Source organism: Pan troglodytes, chromosome 13, assembly GCF_028858775.2.
Source record: "Pan troglodytes isolate AG18354 chromosome 13, NHGRI_mPanTro3-v2.0_pri, whole genome shotgun sequence".
Taxonomy (NCBI): domain Eukaryota; kingdom Metazoa; phylum Chordata; class Mammalia; order Primates; family Hominidae; genus Pan; species Pan troglodytes.
The window spans coordinates 79,743,386-79,765,185 of NC_072411.2; the positions used below are offsets into that span (position 1 = coordinate 79,743,386).

At 40.9% G+C, this 21,800-nt stretch overlaps 1 protein-coding gene across 1 annotated transcript in view; it reads right to left on the reverse strand.

The window, feature by feature from the left end:
- PDE11A (phosphodiesterase 11A) overlaps positions 1-21,800 on the reverse strand; it is a 429,725-nt gene that overhangs the window by 72,822 nt on the left and 335,103 nt on the right. Inside the window, exons 13-15 of the mRNA XM_009443807.4 lie at positions 15,110-15,219; positions 4,458-4,548; positions 671-771 (exon numbers count right to left, since the gene is read on the reverse strand). Of these exons, the coding sequence (XP_009442082.1) occupies positions 671-771; positions 4,458-4,548; positions 15,110-15,219 (302 nt within the window). The remainder of the gene's footprint in view (positions 1-670; positions 772-4,457; positions 4,549-15,109; positions 15,220-21,800) is intronic.

A 21,800-nucleotide genomic window follows, 5' to 3' on the forward strand; every position in this document is an offset into this window, starting at 1 on the left:
AATAAAAAAGCAATTAAAGATCTCCATGGGGTCAAATGAAAAATTTTTTTAAGGGAGTGACAGGCTTTGGTCTTTAAGATAGGAGAAAATTGTGCAAATGAGTGGTGGAAGAAATTTCCAGGCTGCTAAGAGAGATGGCGCCTGATAAAGCAGGTCCCACTGGAAATGGGAGGGTGCAATTTCCAGCTTAGAGAAAGGCCTCAACTTTGGTGAAAAGGAGAGAAAGCCCTTCTAAGAAAGAGATAGAAAAGAATCAAGGAATGAACTGTTGGATTGCTAGTTAATTTTCCATCACTGAATATTTTTCATCTTCGTTATCAATGCCATTATACAGCTGACCAGAAGTTAACAGTCTTAAATAGCAATATTAGCTAGGATCTAAGATAAAAATGGCCATCACTTAGTTTCAGAGTTGTGTGTCAAACAAGCTCATAAAACAGAAGAAAAATAGAAATCTTGTGACTGTAGCCTTGACTCTCTTGGCTTATACACACCACTTTAATGGACTTCATTTATATCAGAGAGAAACAACAACAAAAAAAGTTTAGCTCGTTTACACATTGATATCAATGCTAGAATAACAGGTAACCTCCAGTGTAGACCTGGAGATTAGTTACAGGATGGAACTTTAGATATCCATTTGTCAAACAGATCAAATGCCAATACCTACTCAAAGTACAGCGTGAGGTCTGTTGCCAATATTGACTGCTTCAAAAGCTGCATAAGGTCACTATATTCCTTGGAGGACAGGTTAGCAAAGATATTGTGACCCTGTAATGAGAAAGTAAAAAGTCACAAAAGACATTAAATCTGTGGTTGTTGATTACATGTTTTTCCTCTATTTAAAAAAAAGTCTGGGAACATTAAAAAAATCACTTTTTAAAAAGCATAGTGAAATTTTGTATAAATATAAACAGATTCTCTGGCAAACCTAGCAAAGCCAGAATGCAGTCATTTTTCACAAAGTCTAACAAGGGACACTTTGTTACATGCTTAGTCTCAAAGGGAAAATCTGAAATTGTTGGAACTTATCTTACTATGAATACGTTGTGCCCACAATTCCATCTGACTACCCATTTCCTATGGAATTACTTAGAGGAGAAGTTTGTGAAACATTTGGGAACATTTCTCCCCCTAAAATAAATGCTATTTTCACTACCAGTGAAGGTTTAAGCTGGCATTTTGGAAACACTTGCTATGGCAACAAATGACTTTAAGAAGAATAAAAAGCCATTAGAACAGTGGTTCTCAGCTGGGGGCCGTTTTGGCAATGGGGAACTTTAGCAAGGTCTAGTGACATTTTTGATTGTCACAAATGGCTAAGGTGCTACTGGCATCTAGCAGTGGAGGCCAGGGATGCTGCTACACATCCCATGATGCACAGGAGACCCCCACAACAAAGATTTACTGGCCCAACACGTCACTGCTGCTGAAGCGGAGGAACCGTGCCTCCCACCATTAAGGTGCACTTTGATGAAGTGTGTGGCAGGCTAAATTCACTATGGTGAATATGAATAATTCTGAATAGCTAGGATGCATAAGACATCGTTCTTGGCACAGTGGGACTCTAAAATGACGTTTACCTAAGTAAAGTTAGGATGACATCTTTATCTTCATACCTTTGACAGGTACCCTTGTTTTCATCAAAATTTGTGTTAGCTACACTTAGGCTAAAATATTTGTCTTTCGTAAAGTGAAAAATCCTTCTGTAAAGTGACCAACAATTCACTTAGTTTGTTTTTAAAGTCAGGACTTTTCATTTTTTAGGTTTTCTTAGTGTGAAATATGAACTCATGAGCATCTGGCCTGGGAACTGGACCAGTTTTAAATCTCGTGTTGAGAGCCGGAAGATGCTGGAGAAGGAATGTGGTGGAATGACTGCCTGAGAATGAACCATTCTCCAATGAGAGGTAAATTAATTATTTCAGGGAACTAGGATATCAACTAGTAAATTACGTCTTACCAGGCACCAGATGATTATCTGTTTCCCCAAGTTAATTTATTTCATTGGGTGAACCCGCCACTCCTTAAAGACTAGAGTATATTGGTTCTACCTGGGACCAGGTCCAATATTAATAATAATTTTCAAATGAGCTCTTCAGACCCTTAATTCAGCTGTTAAGAAGAAGACAAATAACGAAAGGAATGCTGCACCATAATTCTGCCCAGGTTTTTTTGCCTGTGCATTACCCAATGATCAATCACAGGCAGGTGTTCTGGGGCCAGAGAAAAAGTGGTAGGAAGCTATGGAAAAGCAGTCACCTGGGTCCAGCGACGCACCCAGAATCTTCCAAAGAAACACAGCATTTAAGAGCAAGTTACAGTAAAAACTAACATTGAGATATGAAGAAATCTGGTCTGAATTTGAGGATGTGGATTATTTTATGAGGATGTATGTTTTATTACAGTCATGCATCACATAACAGGAGGGTACATTCCAAGAAATACATTGTTAGGTGATCTCCTCATTGTGTGAACATCACAGAAAGCACTTACACAAAACTAGATGATACAGCCTACTGCATACCTAGGCTATATGGGATAGCCTATTGCTTCTAGGCTATACATCCATACATCATGTTACTGTCTGTAATACTGTGAGCAACTGTAACGCAATGGTTGGTATTTGTATATCTAAACCTATTTAAACATAGAAAAGGTACAGTAAAAATATGGCATTATAATCTTAGGGGACCACCGTCGCACCAATGTGGTCTCTTGTTGATCAAAACATGTTGCATGTGACTGTACTTTGAAGGATATATAATCACTAATGCTATTTACAGCTAAGAGTGACAGTGCTAGCCAGAAAAAGTTAATTTGCAATCAGTTTATTGTTTATATGCAAGTTAGTCTTCTATTTTCACGTTATGTGCCTTAATGTTTTGGTCCCTGAAGTAGATCTGAGTCTCCCTGAAATACTGCATCTACTCTGTTTAGGGAGGCGGTGAGTGTGGTGTTAATGGAAAGACATGCAGATGTGGAGGAAGAAAGGTCTGGGCAAACTTCCTCAAGCTGTCTAACTTCTCTGCACCAGAGCTCATTTGGAAAGTGGAACAATAATAGCACCTGCATTTCTGCCTTTCTGATGGGCAGGACCACAGGGGACTGGAGGCAGTGCTGGGACAGTGCATGGTTCCGTCATTGATAGTCTCTGTTCTTCATAGGGAACCCCAGAGTGAAGGATGGCCAATGTGTTTTGTTTGCATGAACACAAATTCTGAGTGAGTGGGGTTTGTTTCCCTGAGGAAACCTGACATCCTGTTTATAATACTTGTTATTACAAAGGTGGTGGTTTGTCAGAGGTGTATACTCATCACCTTTACCAACACAGAAAAGATAGTTTGAACCAAAGTTCTTCCATAGTTCTCAGCTAAGACACTGTTTTTGGAGGGCAATTCCACAGCCACAGAGGCCAGGATGCTGGCTTCTGCCAGTTACTGAGAGCCTAACTCTTGGTGTTTCATTCCCAACTGAAAATACATCATTCCCAGCAGGTTTTCCCTTTCGCAGTCTGCATTCAGGTTCTGGAGTGCCGACTCTCCTTTATGGGGTCGAAGGCCTCCATGATATTGCAAAAGACATGCTTTCTCAAGATAGGCTGGAGGTAAAAAACCTCCATATTTAATGATGCTATTCCAGTGAAGCAGGGCCTTAATGATGATAATAATAATAATAATTAATGGCACAGCTAGAGAACTGACAAATAATGGGGAACAGATGATCCCTTTCTGGCCTCAAAAAAAAAAAAAAAAGTCTGTACGCTTGCAGAAAATGAAACAGATCCTTTCCTGGCAATTTAAAACTCAGATGCTGCAGCCAGACTCAGTTAGTGGTTTCTGTTTTTCTCTGTGGAGAGCTAAAAGTATAAAATTCCAACTACTTCTAACTCCTGCATTGCCACATGAAGCAAAATCAGGCATATGGCATTAGCTCTGGGTCTTAAGTTTAGCTGCAGTTCTCACTTCCTAACTGGTCCCACCAGCAATTTTAAGTTCTTTTAAGTTGTATAGTTTCTCAATTGTGCTAATAAAGTGTAACTTTCTCACTCTGTTTTTGCTTGTACCATCTTTTAAAATGACTGAGAGTTTTACCAAATGGGAATGTTGGGCCGCTCATTATTTGGATCAAGTTGTTCCCTTAGTGCTCTGTATCCTTTGAGGAAGGTCAGGTCATGCTCTGGTGACAAGCAGTCTATATCTGTTACCCTGCTAAGTGAATCTGAAAAGCCTCCTAACCAATAATGAAATCCAAGTAAATCAGCTCAGGAAGACTCTGCAAGGTCCTGCTCAGGCATCTATAGGAACAGAAAAAGCTACTAAGGCCCATTAAGTTGACTAAGAAATGGTTTTCCCACTGCTTTGTGTCTACCTGTGGCACCACAAAGGAAGAGAGGGAGGAAACAAAGAGTTGTTTTGGTTTCCGTTAAGGGGAGAAGCAGAACATCAGGCCTGTACCTCACTTTGAAGGATCATCACGGCGTGGTTGAAATGGTGATGCTCCAAGGTAGCAGAGGTTCCATAGAGTTGGGCCAGGGCAGAGCCACTCCTGAAAGAGGACAGAGGGTGAGTGAGTAGGGCCTATCGATGGTTCTCCCACACCAGCTTTTTGGATCAAACTGCTTTTCTTGCTTTTGGCAAAGGACCATGAGCAGACACATCCTTAGGTAACTGCTTTTGTAGTCCATTCATCTATGAAATAAATCGTTCAGGAACTTTCTATATATAAGAAAGTTCCTAATGCATAGAACTTTCTATGTATTAGGCTAGATGCTGCAAATGATATTTGATGAATTTGACGCAGTCTCTGCCCCTAAGAAATTTACAGACTAGTAAGAAAGATGAGATGAGATAACAAGGAAAAATAATGCACATAAAAACAATGCAAATACTAATCACTGTAGAAATGTGTTCCAGGTCCAATCAAAGTGCTATGGACGTTCTGAGGGAAAAAAAAGACATAATTTCTGGCTCCGGGGATCAGGGAAGCTTCATGAACTAAACCTTCTGTGACTTCTGAGTGTTCAGAACAACTGTCTTATACAAAACGTATTTGACCTTCCATAGGAGAAGACCTTGTGAATATTCTGCAGAGTGCATTTTATCTACTCTACATGAAAGGCTGACAGCCTTCTACTACAGCTTTCCAGTCCATAGTCACACTGTGATATCTCAGTGTGGAACTCTGAAAAGTTCTCTGGATTTGGAGGGAAATCTCAGCTCTTCCTCCAAGTAGTAGCTTTGGACGGTTACTTGGCCTTTTTAAGACTCAGTTTCTTTGTCTCTAAGATTATATTATCTACCTAACCTGTTATTTATGAGAACAATAAAATATTTGAAAATGCCTATTACAGTTCCCAGCATGTAGTAGATTGTAGTCTGTATTAATTATTAATCAATAATTGAAACACATATGACTATTTCCATTTTAAATTAGTTAAATACTCATTGATACTTAAAGGGATTACTTTGAGTTATCTGTAAATTTCATTTATGTAGAACAACCCATTCCTTAACAATGTCAGTTCTGCAAAGCGTTCATTACTTGGGAGTCTGAGGCAGGAGAATCACTCGAAACTGGGAAGCAGAGGTTGCAGTGAGCTGAGACCATGCCATTGCACCCCAGCCTGGGCGACAGAGTGAGACTCCGTCTCAAAAAAAAAAAAAAAAAAGTTCAAAAATGTTCGCGTCCAACTCTGTTTAAGAAATGGGAGTTAGAGCATCTTAAGAATCAAGAGACATCCCAGAGAAGCCCACAGTGTAAAAGGCAGCCATGGGACTCAGGATAAGGATCCATCTAGATCATTTTGTTCTTTCTTGCTTATTGCAGGGGGCTTCGACATTGAAAGGGCAATTTGGCCTTAACTTGGAAATGCTGGAGATTGATTGCATACAATCTGTCCTGCTAGTGAGAGAAGCAAGGACTGCATCTAAGTGCAACATGAAGACTTTTGGTCCCAAGCTTTCCTCCAACTTCAGTGGGAGGCAGCCCAAAACCACCGTCGGTTCAAGAATACAAGTGACCTGCAAGTCTTGGAAAGACTCCCCCAATTCTTCTCCCAACATGTGGTCAGCTCTTCCAGCAGGATTAGGTTCGGTAGGAATTATTGAATATAATATAATATAATGTAAAATATCGGAATTATTTTTCTTAGGTGCTTAGTAAGGAGGGTATTAGATTTTAATCATATGTGTTATTTCTTTAAATCTTGCCTTAATTTATATTATTTAATAAGTGAAAATTTGCTAGGCGAATCTTAGTGATAAATTAATACTTAATGTTAGTTACTATTTGTCTTACATAGAGTTCATTTCTATGAAGACACGTGTTTCAAAACGTATACTATATGCCTTTGTCTTGGCTGTTGAAATTCCGCGATGCTTTATATGCATATCACATCCTAGAGCCTGGCACAGAGTAAGTGCTTTAAAAAATATTGGTTGCTTGTCTAATAAGCTTACAGTAGTTACTATGTCGAGAGATTACAGTTCAAGTTGGGAGGTTGATAATAAGTGTGTTAGCATATTTTATAATACTAATATTATTATTAATAAAGCTACCATTAGTATCTACCATGCGGTAGTCTATATATTAACAACTTAATACATTATAGCATTTAGTCCTGACAATGACCATGATATAAGTATTATTTTCTCATTTACACATGAGGAAAACAGGGCTCAGAGAAGTTAAGTAACTTTTCCAAGGTCACACAGCTAGCTTGTACCAGCTCCAGATTTGAATCCAAGTTTTTAAGCTCCTTGTTACATAATGAAAATGATAATTATAACATACATTTCTGACATTTGATTCTCCATTTTTACTAAGCTGATTGTTATCAATGAAAGAAGATTTCAAAATCTAATTCAGAATTCTATTAGTATCATTGCTAACCACAGGCTGATTCCTGTGATCATTCCTATGAATCAGCCATGCTCACATGCACCTCACTTACTAGTGTGAATCTTTTGTGTCTAGTCAAGATACAAAATGTTATCTCTTCCCTTATTCATGTTGGGTTAACAGACTCCACAAAAGCTGCATCAGCTAGATGATCAGAAGTCACTCTGTATCTTCTTTGTTTTGGTGAATAAGGAATGTTTTCTCCTTTAAGGGAGTGGGGATGGGGACGATAACAACAGCTTTTAACAAATACACCATGGCTTCTGATGCACTGCTCCTTCCTGTGCGTAGGGTGGAGGCCTCTCTCCCATATCCATATGTCTCCGATCTGGTGTGTTCTATCTCCCAGTATTTGTGCAAAGGCAGCCACTGTCTATGGTTTGACCATCTGCCTCGTCAGATTCCCTCTTTGTTCTCTTTTGTAATTCAATCTTACTTTCTGCCCAGCCTCACACAATACTGATTCAATCACAGAAAATAGGTAGATTTTGCCACTGAACCAGACTAATGCCATGAAAGTGTGGGGAGACTTTGTTATTCATTCATTCATCTATCATTCATTCAACCAATAAGATAACTATTATGTCAGGCCCCAGGCATGTGGAATACAAAGAGAAATAAGACATGTTCTGACCTTCAGGAAGCTCACAATCCCCTATAATTGTGTCAGGAATTTTTCTCTGATCAACCTTGCACTAAAAATGCTCACTTTTCTGCAAACAAGGTGCCATCTTAGCCCTCAGAGAATGGAGCATGGTACTAACTCAACTTTGAGGGGTTTTTTAAAAGTAAAACCATCTAAGCAAGAATACTTCCATTTCCAAATGGATCCCTTATTTACACTATTAGATTTGGCCCCTGGCAGATTTTCTAGACTGCCAAAGCCCTCAGTGCCTTTTGTCTCAGGCCAAGGCCCATTAGCAATGCTGCCTGTATCTGCTGTTACACACTGGGAACTTCCTGGGACCACCAAGAGCCAAGTCTACAGTCTTGATATAAGTGGCAAAAAAAATAAATAAAACATATCTGTGAAGATAAGCTTTATCAAAAAGTATTCTACAGAATACTAGTTCTTCTGAATGTTAAATGGCATTAAGAGAAGAAGTAAAAAGGGTTCCATGGCCAAATAAGTTTGGAAAATGCTGGCTTTAAAAAGTGAATCTGTTTATTTATGGTAAGGATTTTCCAGAGGCGGCAATATGTGAAAATGCATTGTGATTTTGTGGGAGGGGAACATAACAAGCAGCATTATCTACTTTTAATTGATCACGAAACCTCTTTTTTTTTTTTTTTTTTTTTTTTTTTGAGACGGAATCTCACCTGTCACCCAGGCTGGAGTGCAATGGTGCGATGTTGGCTTACTGCAACCTCTACCTCCTGGGTTCAAGCAACTCTCTTGCCTCAGCCTCCCAAGTAGCTGGGATTACAGACATGTACCACCACGCTTAGCTAATTTTTTGTATCTTTAGTAAAGGCAAAGTTTCACCATGTTGGCCAGGCTGGTCTCGAACTCCTGACCTTGTGATCTTCCCGCCTCGGTCTCCCAAAGTGATGGGATTATAGGCATGAGCCACTGTGCCTGGCTGATTGTAAAACCATTTTTAAAGAGGTCATGTCTCTCACATAATACACTTCCACTTATAAAGGTATGCTTCTACTTTCTCACATAAAATATGAAAAAAAAAACCCTGAGATCAATCACATATGGAAAAAATTGACTTTAACAGCACACCTCATTTTAATTGTTTGTGCTAAGTATATCCATCATATAAGTGTCTTTGGGGCACACATCCTTTAGTTGTGAAAATATGATTATATATACATAGGGTGTATGGAGAGAGGAAGAGAAGAGAATCCAAATTCCATAAGTACAAATACCTTTATACATGTAAGTATTCATGATGTGCATTATTGATGGTAGGTCATCTTAACATACTAAAGCTTTTCATTTTGGATAGGCAGCTCAATGAGGAGAAACTTATTAAAAAGAAAAGTCAAGGTGGAAATTTCCCTATAGGCATTTGGCACTTTGCACAGGCACCAAAAATGTGTGCAAATGTAAATGTACCTTCATAACTTCCCTAGATATGCATATTCTTTGAAAAAGAGACTGAATGGCAGTGTGCAGCTGTGACTTAAAGGAAACTTTAAAAAGGAAAACTATGAAAGGTAATTAGGAAATTGAGAGTTGTTGGGAGATGGTGAGGAATGGGATTAGGCTGTCATGGCAGATTAATGTGCCCCAGTATTTCACTTCTGGGACCTGGCCGAAAGTGACAAGATGGGTTTTCATTCCCAAGAAATGAGTATAAGAGATTATGCTAGAAATGAATAGAAGAAGTCTCCTAGGAGAATATACTACAAAGCTGCTTGGTACTGATATTTAATCATCAGGGGCAGCTGTAATAGAGAGAAGGATGAGTGGGGAACGCTGTCCCTAGAGAAAACAGGGGAGAGGTGTGAACAGAGCAATTTCAAAGCACTGTGGTATTGCTGCCCTCTCTACCTATTGATCATTCATTGTACGCACTCCAATACTTAAAAATTAAGAAGAAAATATGAAAATGCGAAGGTTCACTTGTCAGAAAGGCTAAGAGAATAAATCAAATTGTGCTCTAACGAAAGCCACACTTTTTATTGTAGAGGCATTTTGCATTTTATATAGTAATTTGTCCCTTGCTAAATGTCTCCTTTTTTTTATAGCCTTATATATGAAAAAAAGGTAGCATATACTTTGCTGCATAATAATTGGTGCATTTAAATCCCATTTTCAAATCACTTCAAAGACTAGAATTAGACTGGGAGCACTTTAAGAGAAGGGATGTTTGCTATATCTCTTTATTTCTCCCACAATTCCTAGCACAGCATCTTGAATATAGAAAATACTCACTTACTGGGAAATAAAAAACAAGAAAAGAAGATAGGTTTCTTGCAAGGGATTTTCTCAACAATGGCACACTCACTGAATAAATCTCATTCTAATCAATAAAAAGGTAGTTCCTTGACCATGATGCTAAAAAGCCTCTTTCAGCATTCATCGTCAAGGGAAATCTTAACGGAGGTTGGGTAATGGTGGCATTAAGTGTCCTAAGTGCAAAAATGACTCCATAAGGTAGGTGCAGTGCCCCTGACATCCCATGAGCTGATAAACTGCGTACAAAGTTAATTGTCTTGAGAAAAACGCATCACACTACCTTGGAATAGGCAGATTTGATCATGTGATGTGAGGATGCAAAAAAACTCTCTGAAATCTAGTACTAGTGACTCAATACCTACCTCATATGTGTGAATGTTGTTCAGTCTTATACAAGCAACCTGAGATTTGGGGACCTCGGTTTTTGGGTTTTTTTTTGTAAAATTGAGGTAGTGTAAAACATGACTAGTAAGGTTTAGTTTGGTTTTATAATTTTTATGGCTTCATGTCTTTGAACTGTTGGATGTCAAAATATATTTTAGTTCAAGAGCTCACATATCTGGAAAGGCAGCCAATAAACTGGAAGCTCAACAACTCAAAATAGATGTCACAAAGTCATGGACCAGAGTGTGATACAGTGGTTAAAGAATGGCTTCTGAAAACAGACAGCCCTGGTCCAGGCTCCAGTCTACCACATGAATGGATTTGGGCAAGTTTACTTACCTTCCTGAGGCTCAGTTCCTCCTGTAAAATGGAGACAAGAATATCAACTCTAAAGAGTTGATGTTGGTAAGGGCTTAAGACACAGTAAACAATAAATAAACTGCAGTTCTTCTCATTGTCTCAGGAAGTGTTAGTTGCAAAGAACAGAAGTGGAGTACAACCAGCTTCACTAAAAGGAAGGCTGATTGAATGATACCAGGAACTCTGAAGTAGCCCAATTATCACAAGCATGGCTGGGTCTCCTAGAAATAGGAACAAGGATGGAGAGAGCCAGGGATCAAGCCTGTCTTTTTTCTGTCTTTCTCTCAGGTTACACAGTCTCTCCGTTCTGCTTCTCTTTGAATATCAGCTCCATCCTTCTCTCCTCTTTGTAGACTGGTTTTCTTGTTTTTTCATCCGCTTGGTATGTGGTCATCATAGCTTTTCCCAAATGGCAGCCTCAGCTCGCAAAACTGCATGAGCCTGCAGCTTGGATCCCTGCAGCTAACTGTCTTAATATCACGGTAATCCAACTCCAAATTCCTGTGAGATAAAATCCGATCGGTCCAGCTTTGATTAGGTGTGCACTGTTGGTCCCAACAGCTGAGGGATCAACTAGCAAGAAGAGCAGCCTCTGTCAGTGCCATACACCAGCTCTCTCTCTGGGGAGGGGCCATTGGTATCTGAGTATAAGTATTGGGCACTTCACTCTTGAAAGGACTCAAAAGGCTCTGACTCTTGTTTTACAGACACAATTCTAACACAGTTATCCCATCTTTCTGCATAAGTGGTAGAGTGGTAGGGGGCTGGAGAGAGCATGCTAGAGGGAGATACAGTGATGATGATACCATTGGCCTGGGGGAGAGAGGAATCCTAAAAAAGTAATGCAGTGCAGACACAAGAACTCCAAACAAGGAGCAATCGGACCCTACAATGAAAGCATACACAACGTACACAATGGGCTCCAGCTGTTTAGTGCAGCATCAAGACAATGTATAAAACAATGTTTCATTGCAGCACTATTCACAATAGCAAAGACATGGAATCCTAAATGCCCATCAATGACAGATTGAATTTTTAAAAATGTGGTATATATATACCATGGAACACTATGCACCCATAAAAAAGAATGAGGTCATGTCTTTTGCAGGAACATGGACAGAACTGAAGGCTATTATCCTTAGCAAACTAATGCAGGAACAGAAAACCAAATGCTACATGTTCTCAATTACAAGTGGGAGCTAAATGATGAGAACTTATGAACACAAAGAAGGAAACAATAGATACTGGGGTCTGTTTGAGGCAGGAGGGAGAAGAGCAGAAAAGGTAACTATCAGGTACTGGGCTTAATACCTGGGTAATGAAATAATATATATTTAACAAACCCCCGTTACACATGGTTACCTATGTAACAAACCTTCACATGTACCCCCAAACCTAAAATAAAAGTTAAAAACAAACAAGCAATGTTTTATAATAATTTATAAGAGGTTGCATCTATTAAAGAAATCAGGAAACTTTGTTAAAGTGCTGTAGTTAAAGATATGTCATCCACTCATGCAGTTATCCTTTGTTTGTTCATTCACCAAACATTTATTGTTTATTATGCTCCCCCAAGTACTGTCCATGCACTGTTGCACATGCCAAATAAGAAGGCAAGACACATCTGCAAGTCAGCAATTAAAATGGCATGAAGTGCACACTTTGGAAAAGGCACAACCAGGGCATAGGAAATTGACCATGGGGGTACATTAGGGTGGATAGAAACACGAAGGTGATGCTTTCAGAGGAGTTTTGGGGAAAGAAGGAGAGAAGGGCATGCCAGGCAGGGGAAACAGCATATTGGGCAGCAGAGAGATGTGACTGAGCAGGACCCCACCAGTGCTTCTTGGAGTCTCTGTGTCTGGAACATAGATGCATGAGTAGGGTGAGCTGGGGCGAGTGGGCACTGGGCCAGGGAAATGGGCAGGAGTCCAAATGAAAAGGGCCCGAAGGGGCTAAGCTAAGGAACTGGAACACTATTCTAAAAGCCACAGGAGATGTGGATGGCTTTTAAGCAGGGGAGTGACCTGGTCAGCTTTGTGAATTAGAAAGATTATTCTGGAGTGCCAAGCAGCCTCGGGAGGAGAGTCGTGCTGTTCGTTGTAGCAAACCAGGAGTCATGCCAAGAAGCAGTCCTTGCTGTAAGCATGCAGAGGAGGCACTGGCTTTGAGGGGAGCTGCAGGGTAGGCTGGGTGACTGGCGCATTTTTGGTGGGGCCATTCCTTGGGGTAGAGAATACAAGAAAGAGGCATGGAGGGAAAGACTGAGGTTGAGGGGACTGTAGGACTTTGAAGAGGAGGTCTTCCTCAAGCAATGGAATAAGTGCCTGGAGATAAGCTGGGAATTATGGTTCAAAGAAATGTATTCAGGGCTCATCAGCAGATGGCTGGTGGCCCTGCCTGAAGGATCGTGAAGAGTGAGGGAGGAAGGGGGAGGGCATCATCAGTGAAGGCTGGGGCAGAGGGACAGAGGCCTGAAACCAACGGAGATTCAAGGCTGTACAGGTGGATGAAAACCCTTTGTCTGTGAGATAAAGGAAGAGAGAGTTTCAGGAAGGAGGGAGCGACAAAGTATATCTCATGGCAAGAGGTATTATGAAAGAAGGACAACGAAAAGGTCCGACAGCTTTGAGAAAAGGGGGCCACGGGTGTCATTCCTGAGGTGGTTTCACCAATGAGTGGAACCGGAAGCCATGTGGGAGGACAGGGGTTGGGAGAAGGGAAGGAAGTGAACCCAGACAGCTTTCCATGAAGCTTGACTGGGAAGGGAAGAAGGAAATAGAACTGAAGCTGGAGAGTGAAGTGGGGATTAGGGTAGGCTTTTTTCAAGATGCGGGGGAACTGTTTCTATTAATAGGATGCAGACAGCCAGCAGAAAGGGACAGCAGATACAGGAGGGAGAGGAAGATTGATGGCACAAAGTCCCAGAGGAGAAGCAAGGAAGGGTCCACGGCAGAGGTGGAGGGATTAGCCTCGGACGAGGGAAGGACAGCCCTCTTACCGAGATAGGAGGGAAGGAGGGAAGGATGGGGATGGATAGATAAGTTTGTAGGTGGCAGGGGAGGAAATTGAGAGAATTCTCGATTGATGACCTCAATTTTCTCCGTGAAGTAGGAGGCAAGGTGATCTGCTGAGTGGTGCGGGGGAGGCAGGGGAGCAGGAGGTGGTTTTGGAAGACACAAGTTTGGTATATGAAACTGCTAAGAGCAATGGGGAATGGGGCTGGCTAGGGACACAGAAAGACTGGCAGCGAGTTCTAGCGTCCAGCCAAGTGGGAGGAATATATATTTGGTATGTCTCTAACTCTCACAACTGTGACATTTTCTCCTAAAGCTTTTATAAGTCTAGGCAGAGTAGCAAGAGACTGAATTGTTAGATTGAACCAGGACTGAGTTTCTGCCGAGTGGATGTCACAGAGACTTGGTCAGGAAATGATAGGATATTGAGAAGAGAGCACTGAAGTGATGGGCTATAGGATACAGATTGGACAGAGGGCACAAAATTGAAATTCATCTGCTAGATCAGGAGTAAATACAAGAGTCCAAGACTCCTGAAGTCTTAGTGGGTAGATGTTTGGAGGAAAAAAGAGAATGATGAGCTGAAAAGAACCTGTTGACAAAGAGCAGACTGTGAAAGTTTCAGATAATAGAGGCTGACTTGTTCTAGAGGCTGTGAAATCAGTCATCTGAAGTTAATCTTACCTCTTCGTTGAAGCCTTCTCTACTTTCCCTACCCCAAAACTTTTCTCTCCAGCCTCTGAAAGCCTCTGTCTTTTGTTTGCAGGCAGACAGTGAAAGAAACATTAACGGCAGACTCTCAATATACAAGTCAGGAGACCTGGGTTTTGGTCTTATTTCTAGCACCCATAAGTTCTGTGGCCTTGGCCACAGTATGAGCCACAAAGCAACAGCTATCTTGACCAGGAAAACCTGCTTAGGGACAGATTATTCTATCTATACACATCATGTGTGTGGCAAATAGTTGCCCAGACATCCCTGTATTTCTGTAATTCCTTTGTTTCTTCCACCTTTCTATGGGAGTAGGGAATGGGAGGAGCAAAAACTATATTCCTTGAACGTGGCTTTATTTCACTATAGTTTATACAATACCCAACATCAAAAGAATCCTGGAAGAGACTCTATTGGAGAAGGAAAACTATATTTTGCTTCATCAAATTTCCTAAGACTGCTTTTATTTTAACAGTCTCACACCAGAGTTTGAGAGTAGCAAGTCCAAGAAGCTTATAACGCCATAAAGGCAAATATTCTGGGAGGAAAAAAGTAGACCCTTTAAAATCCAAGCTTTGTTATCTGAGTAAGGTCAACAGAGACCGACCAAATCAACAAGCATGACATGAAGGGCAAATCTGCAATTAAAAGAAGAATAGGGAATTATAAAGATGGATGGGCCCCATGACATGCACGCCCAAGCCTGCATGGCCTTGGCCTCGGATGCCAGAAATTAATGCTTTACTCTTTAGCATTCGTCACCTTTGGCTCTGAACAGAAAGGCAAATGCATTAAAATAACAACAGTTTAGAACACTTACTTAGCTTGGAAGGCATTGTTGGTTCCCCTGTGGTCGAGGTCATGACACAGGCATCCCACAATCACCGCTAAAATTTCCACCTCAGTCAGAATGTCTTGAAACCCAGCAGTCTGGGAAGAAGGGGAAAATGGCAACAGTCACTACTGGGGTACGGAGGATGGATAAGGTTAGGTGCTGAGCAACAATCAACTCTGTTTTCATACCCACATCATTTAAGGAGATGATTAACTGCCACTCCCTCAGACAACAGTAAGTTGGGTGGTCAGTTGCACAGCCTAAGGTCCCCACAGTGATGAATTAGCTTGCTGTCACAGCAGCCCACGCTGCCACACTGGGACATAGTTCAGACTATTTTGTTCCCTTTTTAGAGAGAAGGCTGGACTATCCAGAGACAGTGACAGTTTGGCAAAGGCCCAGGGCAAAATGTGTTTTGTTATTATACATTTTAATGATGAGCATAGGGTTTGGAGGTTGGAGGTTGGGGAATAGGAAGGGGCAGTGAATTTCAAAGTGAACACTACACCTGCCAGATCCCACCCAAATGAGAGCAGGCAGAAGGAGAACACAACCCTTCTTTTTTTTTTTTTTTTTTTTAACATTAAAAGGAGACACTTTAACATACTCAAATTGTTATACAATGACATCCTAGAGGTTATCTTGTAAATACCCTAATTCATATTAGGTTGGTAGACAGATGAAATTCATACAGATAATAAGGCAGTGCGTGTCATGGACACCAGAATTTGTCAGAGGATTGTCAACCCAGACTGAGGATTGAGTGGGGTATCCATTACTGGGAATTCTTTTTTTCTTATCTTGTGGTAGCTTGCTGGTGAAATGCACAGCTGTGATGTGATTTCTTTTAGAAGCAGGCTGACATAATTATGTAACCAAGAGCAGCAATGCTTCTTGGGTTGCTGCTGGCCCTTTCATTAGTTTAGAAGAGGAAGTGGACCTCTGGGAATGCAGGTCTATGCATTTTCTTGATCGAAGGCCTTTATATCTCCCCCTCTTTTACTTTGTAAGTCTCCCATTTCATTACTTATTAAAATCTTTATCAGAGAGTGGGAGGAGGGGGAGGATTAGGGTACAAATTGCTTCACTTTTCATGTGTTTTTTTCCACCAAATCTAGGATCACTGGCCCACACCTGTAAGACACTTCTCTTAGTAAAATGAAAATTTTGTTTTTAAATTGGTTATGTTTGTGTTGCAGAAATAACTGAATAACAGGTTCCTGTGTTGACAATTTTTTTTTTTTTTTTAGGAGACAGTCTTGTTCTATCACCCAGGCTGGAGTGCAATGGCACCATCTCGGCTTACTGCAACCTCTGCCTCCTGGGTTCAAGTGATTCTCCTGCCTCAGCTTCCCCAGTAGCTGGGATTACAGGCACCCACCACCACGCCCAGCTAATTTTTGCATTTTTAGTAGAGATGGGGTTTCACCATATTAGTGAGGCTGGTCTCGAACTCCTGACATCAGGTGATCCACCCATCTCGGCCTCTCAAAATGCTGGGATTATAGGTGTGAGCCTCCACGCCTGGCTGACAATTTTATTTTAATAAATAGACTTGGGTCCACTGCTACATTTAGAAATACATATAACTTCATTTGTATAGCAAATGGGAATGTTAATAAATTGGGAGTATGAAATAGTCCATGTCAAAGCTTGCATATGCCGGCCAGGCGCAGTGGCTCAAAATTGTAATCCCAGCACTTTGGGAGGCCGAGGTGGGTAGATCACCTGAGGTCAGGAATTCGAGACCAGCCTGATGAACATGGCAAAACCCCATCTTTACTGAAAATACAAAAATTAGCCTCGCTTGGTGGCACGCGCCTGTAATCCCAGCTATTCGTGAGGCTGAGGCAAGAGAATCGCTTGAACCGGGAGACAGAGGTTGCAGTGAGCCTATATGGCACCACTGCACTCCAGTCTGAGCAACAGAGCGAGACTCCATCTCAAACAAACAAACAAACAAAAAAGCTTGTATACGCCCTTCATTTTAAAATCTGCAGTTGGCTGTTAGTTTTTCTAAGTTAATTTTATTTTACTTAAATTATTACCTGCAGTAACTAAAAAAATTCAAATTATACTGAGACTTAGAACTAAAAATCAGTAGTCCCTCATTATTCTCCTTTCTTGATTCCTGAAGGCAACTACTTTCTATTTTCTTTTTCACCTAAATTCGTAGTTTTCCCACCATATTTCTTTTCTTTATTCTTTTTTTTTTGTTTTGAGACAGAGTCTCTCTCTGTCGCCCAGGCTGGAGTGCAGTGGCGCGATCTTGGCTAACTGCAAGCTCCGCTTCCCAGGTTCATGCCATTCTCCTGCCTCAGCCTCCTGAGTAGCTGGGACTACAGGTGCCTGCCACCACGCCCAGCTAATTTTTTGTATTTTTAGTAGAGATGGGGTTTCACCGTGTTAGCCAGGATGGTCTCGATCTACTGTCCTTGTGATCCACCTGCCTCGGCCTCCCAAAGTGCTGGGATTACAGGCGTGAGCCACTACGCCCAGCCCCCCACTATATTTCTATATAGCATGCACATATTATTAGCACTTGGTTATTCACCAAGTACTCATATTGTCCTTTCTACATACCATACATTGTTCTAAGAGCTTTACAGCCATTTAACTTATGGAGTTCTCATAACAGTCCTGTTAGGTAGAAACTATTACTGTCCCCAGTTATAGATGAGAAAACTGAGTCACAGAGAGGCTAAGTCATATGCCCAGGGTCTCCCAGCTAGTGCATAGCAGAAGGGAGCAAGCTCCTAGCATCCTTTCACCAGAATCTGCTCTTGAACACTGGCGACGTCTAGCAGCGGGTGAGTTTATGGTCACCCTCCCCTCACACTCCCAATGTGATCCACAGAGCTTTCCTATATTACCATCCTATAAATATCATTCACCGCTGAGCCAACCAGTATACAATGATTGTTTCCTTAATAATGTACATTTTCTTGTTTCCTGGAGTTAGGATTTCTGTGAAACATCTAAGTCTTCTCACACCCTACACAATTCTGCAAAATGCTTCTCAAAGCAATTTTGAAGTGGGTCAGAACGGTCACAGCTTGTTTCTAGATCCTTCCTGTCCTGGGGACTCCTTCCTGCAGCCTGACCCTGGGGTCTGGTCTGGATTCTCTCCTCTGCTGCCAGCAGCCCTCGGAGCTTCCTCCACCGTCATTCAGGGGGTTCCTCCTTCCCCTCCTGTGTCTGGTTCCCCACCTCATGCAGCCCATGCCTTTCTTTTTCCTCATTTACTCCCTCATTTTACAGGAGCACATCTGCAGGGGCTTCATGAGAAAAGGCCTTACTGTTTTTAAACACTGGAGGAGTTGGTTGTTTTCGAGGCTTTGCATGACTGAAAAAACATCTTTATTCTATTCTCATACTCAGTGTGCCTCACAATTCTAGGCTGAAACATTTTCACTCAGAATTTTGAAGGCCTGCTCTATTGTGTTCTAGCTTCCAAAGTTGCTTTCGAGAAGAACATACCATTCTCAATCCTAATACTTTGAATGTTACTTGATTTTCTTTCTTTTAGAATTTCCTCTTTATTTCTGGTGTTCAGCAATTTCACAGAGATATGCTTTGGGTTGGAACTTTTTTCCCCGTTCAATTTGTGTTAAGCCTAATCTGGAGAATCAATTTCTTCAGCACAATGAAGAAATTTACTAATCTTTTTTTCTTTTCTTTTTTTTTAAAATAATTTTCTCTTCAGCAGTTTTTTTCTGCCCTATTTGAATGAAACTCCAATTAGTTGGATACTGGACTTCTGGTACTGATTTTCTTATTGCCCCTTTTCTGTTTCCTATATAGGTCTTTCCTCTTACTTTCCAGGCATAATAATATGTTTAGTTTATAAAAATTTTCTTGTTTGCTGCTCCTTGTCTTATAATAGCATGCTATTCTTCTCCCATGGATGCATGATCTTTTCTTGTCTTTCTGAAGATATTGATTATAATTCTTCTGAAAATTTCTTCTTTTCCCCATATTGCCTTTTTGCTCTGAACTCCTTCTTTTCTCTGTGTTTGGTGGTTTCTCTCAAGTGTCTGGTAACCTTTGGTGGTCTATTCATTCTTAAGAGTAAAGCATCACAAAGCTCACTGTGCACCAGTGTATGTGGGTGGTGCCTGGAGATTGCTGTGTCTTACCACGGGGTGACTGTGTGGCCAGCTGGTCTTTTGCTGGAGATGCCCAAATGTCAACATCTAAACTCATTTTCTCTGGACTTTCCAATCTGTTGCCTGGGAATGGTGTAAACACGTGTGTTGGCATCCTGAGAAAAGAGAACTGTAGCTGTCCACCTGTGAGGATGTAGGCTTTCACTTAATCCTCTTATTTTGAGTGTGCACCTCATCCTAACTTTGCTTTTGGTTGTGTACTCAACTCTGGGATTCAGTTTTTCTGGCAAATACTCTGGTTATGGCAGAGGCAGGGGGAAAAGTAGCCCTCCAGCTACAGAGAGGGGATGGAGGCTTAGGCACTCACTGTTTCCATCACTCCCTCATTCCACATCACCTCATTTTCATGGTATCTGAGGCCTCCAGTTCCTGAGTCTCGTTAGGTGCTGGGGGTAGCATTATTTCTTATGGGTACCCCTTCCTCCACACCCTCACCTCTGAAGACACTTGGGTTTCTCTTCTCTGCTAAGTTATGAACTATCCTCCCTTCACTTTCTGCCTTCATGTGTTATGAGTCCATGCAAGGCAGGATTTGTGTACATTTCTTTCTCTCCGTATTATTTGAGGATGATTTTTGAGAAGGGGAGGGGGGATAAATGTATTTTGTTGTCATCTCTATCATCTTAAAACTCAAAATGTTGGGTTTGGTCTTGCTAATACTAGGTAAAACTTGAAAAGTCTATCAAGTATGAAATAATTACCTATGATACTCCAGAAATAAGTGTTGTGCAATGATATTGTGCTAAAATTTAGAGAGACTTTGCCCATGGAAACGCTATTGACTAGAATTAGCTGATGAATCAGAGCAGTAAGATTAGAGATAATGTTAAAATAAGGTAATTTGACTAGAAATTTAATCAGTAGTTAAAATCAAATGCCATCTAATAGATTTGAGATAAAAATCCCCAGCCATTTTTAAACCATCAGTTATCACCCATTTTATAATAAGATGGAACATATTTTGCTAAAATGTTCCACACAGTCCCTGTCCCCTGCTCTGCCCAGAAATCTAGCATCTTGGTCTTAAACTACTGGTATCATGGATACTTTTAAGAACATAACAGAGCCCTAGACTCTCTTCCTAGAACATTTTCTATGATTTTATAATATCAAAGACTATGGAGCCTATCTCTAGATCCTCAGAGTAGAGAATACCTGAAGTACAGCACCCACACACAGTCACACAAAACATATTTACCTCTCCCGACGGTGATACCTGAGTTACTGAAGCAGCACCTATCTCTTGACTGTGATTTAAAGCTGCCTGGTAAATGGTTTCTGGGAGTCATCAGGCCTGAAAAATGCCCACCTGCCACTAAGTGTCCTTTTGCCCCTCCCCCGCCCTCATCCATCTTCCTCCCAGGGCTATCCATTCAGGCCTGCACGTACTGATATTGAGTAGAAAAAGTCAACTGCCTGCTGAAGACAATATACTTTCAAAAGAAAACAGAGAGGCGGCAGGAAGTATATTTTAATGCATTTACCCCATTCTTGACTCTGGTTTATTCTTTTATTTTCAAATAAAATTATATTTTTCTGCTCCTGACCCAATCATTATGGGTTTTATTGAGCTTTAATGTTAACATATCTTCTCACCTGTATTCCCTCACAGTTCGTATCGAAATAATAAGCAGTAAATACAATATATCTAAGTAAAGAGTCAGCCAGGGCATATAAACCTATTTCCCATGTCACCCCCTCCAGCAAAGCCTTTCACCTGCCCTCTGAGCAGGCCTCCAATGATATTCCTTCATTGGGCTGAAATGTATACTGGGATAAGCCTACCCCCAGCCACTACGGCATATAATAACTACAACTCCAAAAGACCCAAGCCAGTAAGATTGATTCTCAGGGTCTCCTGGACTACCCAGTAATTTCTATCATTAGCCAATGTAAAATTTAAATCAGCCAGGATGTACTCTCATTTTAATGTTGATCCTGTATGATACCAGTGAATGGGGGAATATCATAGCCAGAGAAAAATGACTGTTACTTTGTGACTCTGTTGAATCCAAACAGGTGTAAAAACACCCATAATATCAACACTAGATGGTGCTATAGACAGTTTACTAATTTAAGAAGTGTCATTAAGTGCCTATTATATATTGAGCACTGGGTAGATTTGAGAAGAGGCCTGGGATAATGTCAACAACAGTTAACTTTTATAGCGCTTAGTATATGCCAGGCATTTTCCTAAATACTTCACATTCATTAGCTCATTTAATCCTTACAAGAACTCTCTGAGACAGGTAACTGTTCTTATCTTCCCATTTTGTAGATGAAAACATTGAGGCACCAGGTTACAAGACTACAAAGTAAGAGAGGTGGGATAAAAGCCCAGGTAGCCTGGCTCCCCAGTCTGTGTTCTTACTTACTGTGCTACACAGCCCCTAAGTCGAGGTGTGGGTTCAGTTGCACAGCTTCTAAATCCTATTGTGATGATACAGTGTTAGATAATAGGGCTGTAAAGAATCCCTTGGTGTGTGCTTTATTTCACGAAGGACGTT